The sequence below is a fragment of the Ursus maritimus genome, unplaced genomic scaffold (genome assembly GCF_017311325.1).
Source record: "Ursus maritimus isolate PB19 unplaced genomic scaffold, ASM1731132v1 scaffold_49, whole genome shotgun sequence".
Taxonomy (NCBI): domain Eukaryota; kingdom Metazoa; phylum Chordata; class Mammalia; order Carnivora; family Ursidae; genus Ursus; species Ursus maritimus.
In genome coordinates, this window is record NW_024426652.1 from 157,215 (window position 1) to 159,016 (window position 1,802).

At 41.6% G+C, this 1,802-nt stretch overlaps 1 protein-coding gene across 1 annotated transcript; it reads right to left on the reverse strand.

Moving 5' to 3' along the window:
- Positions 1-544: 544 nt before the first annotated feature.
- On the reverse strand, positions 545-1,507 carry LOC103681505 (olfactory receptor 11G2-like). The gene is given in 1 exon segment (XM_008711099.2): positions 545-1,507. A coding segment is annotated over 1 exon segment (936 nt). The 5' UTR covers positions 1,481-1,507.
- Between the last annotated feature and the right edge of the window lie 295 nt (positions 1,508-1,802).

The window sequence follows — 1,802 nt, forward strand, 5'->3', positions numbered from 1 at the left end:
TTGAGACAACTTGGATGGACCCTAGAGGGTATTTCTCTAAGTGAAATATGTTAGAGAAAGACACAATGCCATATGATTCCACTTACATTCCACTTGTAAGTGGTATTTTAAAAAATGAATAAACAAAAAGCAGAACCAGACCTATAAATATAGAGAATAAACAAATGGTCGCCAGTGGGGAGTGGAGTGGGGGTTGGGCAAAATGGGTGAAGAGGAGAGGGAGGTACAGGCCTCCAATTATGCAATGAGTAAATCACATGAATAAAAAGCCAGAGCATAAGGAATACAATCAGTGATAATGTAATAGCAATGTAATGAGACAGATGATAGCTATACTTGTGGTGAACATAGCATAATGTATAAGCTTGTCAAATTGCTGAGTTGTATACCTGAAACTAGTGTAATATTGTGTGTCAACTATACTCAAATTTTTAAAAACAAACTAGTTTTTTTAACCTGAAAATAAGTTAAATACAATTTTTGTAAATAAGTTAAATATAATATTGGGCTCTAATTTCCCAAGAGCCTTTTTGGTGAATACTGTTTACATGCCCAGAAGTTTCTGCAGTGCATTTTTCATATCTTTGTTCCTAAGACTGTATATCACAGGATTAAGGAGTGGGGTCACAACAGAATAGAACAGAGTCACAATCTTTTGTGCTCCACCTTCATGCTTAGATGTTGGGCTCCCATACATAACAAGTACTGAGCCGTAGAACAGTGAAACCACGGCCAGATGAGACCCACAGATGGAGAAAGCCTTTCTTTTCCCAGCTGCTGAAGGGACTTTGAGCACTGCTCTTAGGACCAGAGCATAGGACCCCATGATGAAGAGAAAGAGAGTGATGAGGGGCAGAAGACTGAAGGTGGAGAAGACATGTTCTACCACAGGAGCTTTTTTGCAAGTGAGTGCTAGAAGAGGACCCAGATCACACAGGAAGTGGTCAATGATCCTGGATCCACAGAAGGACATTTGGGAGATGATGATGATGGGAATCAAGAACCAGAAGAAACCAAGTATCCAGCAACTGACCACAAGATTGGTTCAGAGACGTCCTGTCATAATGGATGGATAACGTAGAGGCTGGCAGATGGCAAGGTACCGATCAAATGCCATAACAGCCAAGGAGAAGCACTCTGTAGAGCCCAAGGAGAAGAAAAAGTAGAACTGGAGAAAGCACCCAGAGAAGGAGATGACCTTGGTATCAGAGAGGAAGTTGGCCAACATGTTGGGGACCGTGGAGGTGACATACCAGATCTCTAGGAAGGAGAAGTTGGCGAGCAAGATGTACATGGGAGTGTGGAGTCTCTGATCCCAGCGCACAGCACAGATGATAGATGCATTGCCCGTGAGGGTCAGGAGGTAGAGAAGGGAGAAGAGCAGAAAGAGGAGGATCTGCCCTTCCCTGGGGCAAGGGAAGCCCAGGAGGATGAAGCCAGTGATGGTGCTGGAGGTGTTGGGGGTGTTGGAGATTTTCATGGGTCTGGGAGCTGTAAAAGACCATCAAATTACTGAATGACAGTGTAAAGACAGGTGGGAACCCAGATTATATTTAAACCATCTTGGGAAAGAAAATAGAGACCAATATCTTAATAATTACTTTTTGTCCTTGAATCTGAAATATTGATCTGGGTTACTTTTTATTCTCACCGACATTTTCACTGTGGACTCAAGATAACTTTGGTTAGAATTGATAAGGTCTTGAAGGACAGTGTTGTAGAGGTGTTTTAAGAGTATATTAGACCTTATATTTAATAGAGTTTCTATCCACCTACTTACCTATTCTTACAAAAATGGAATT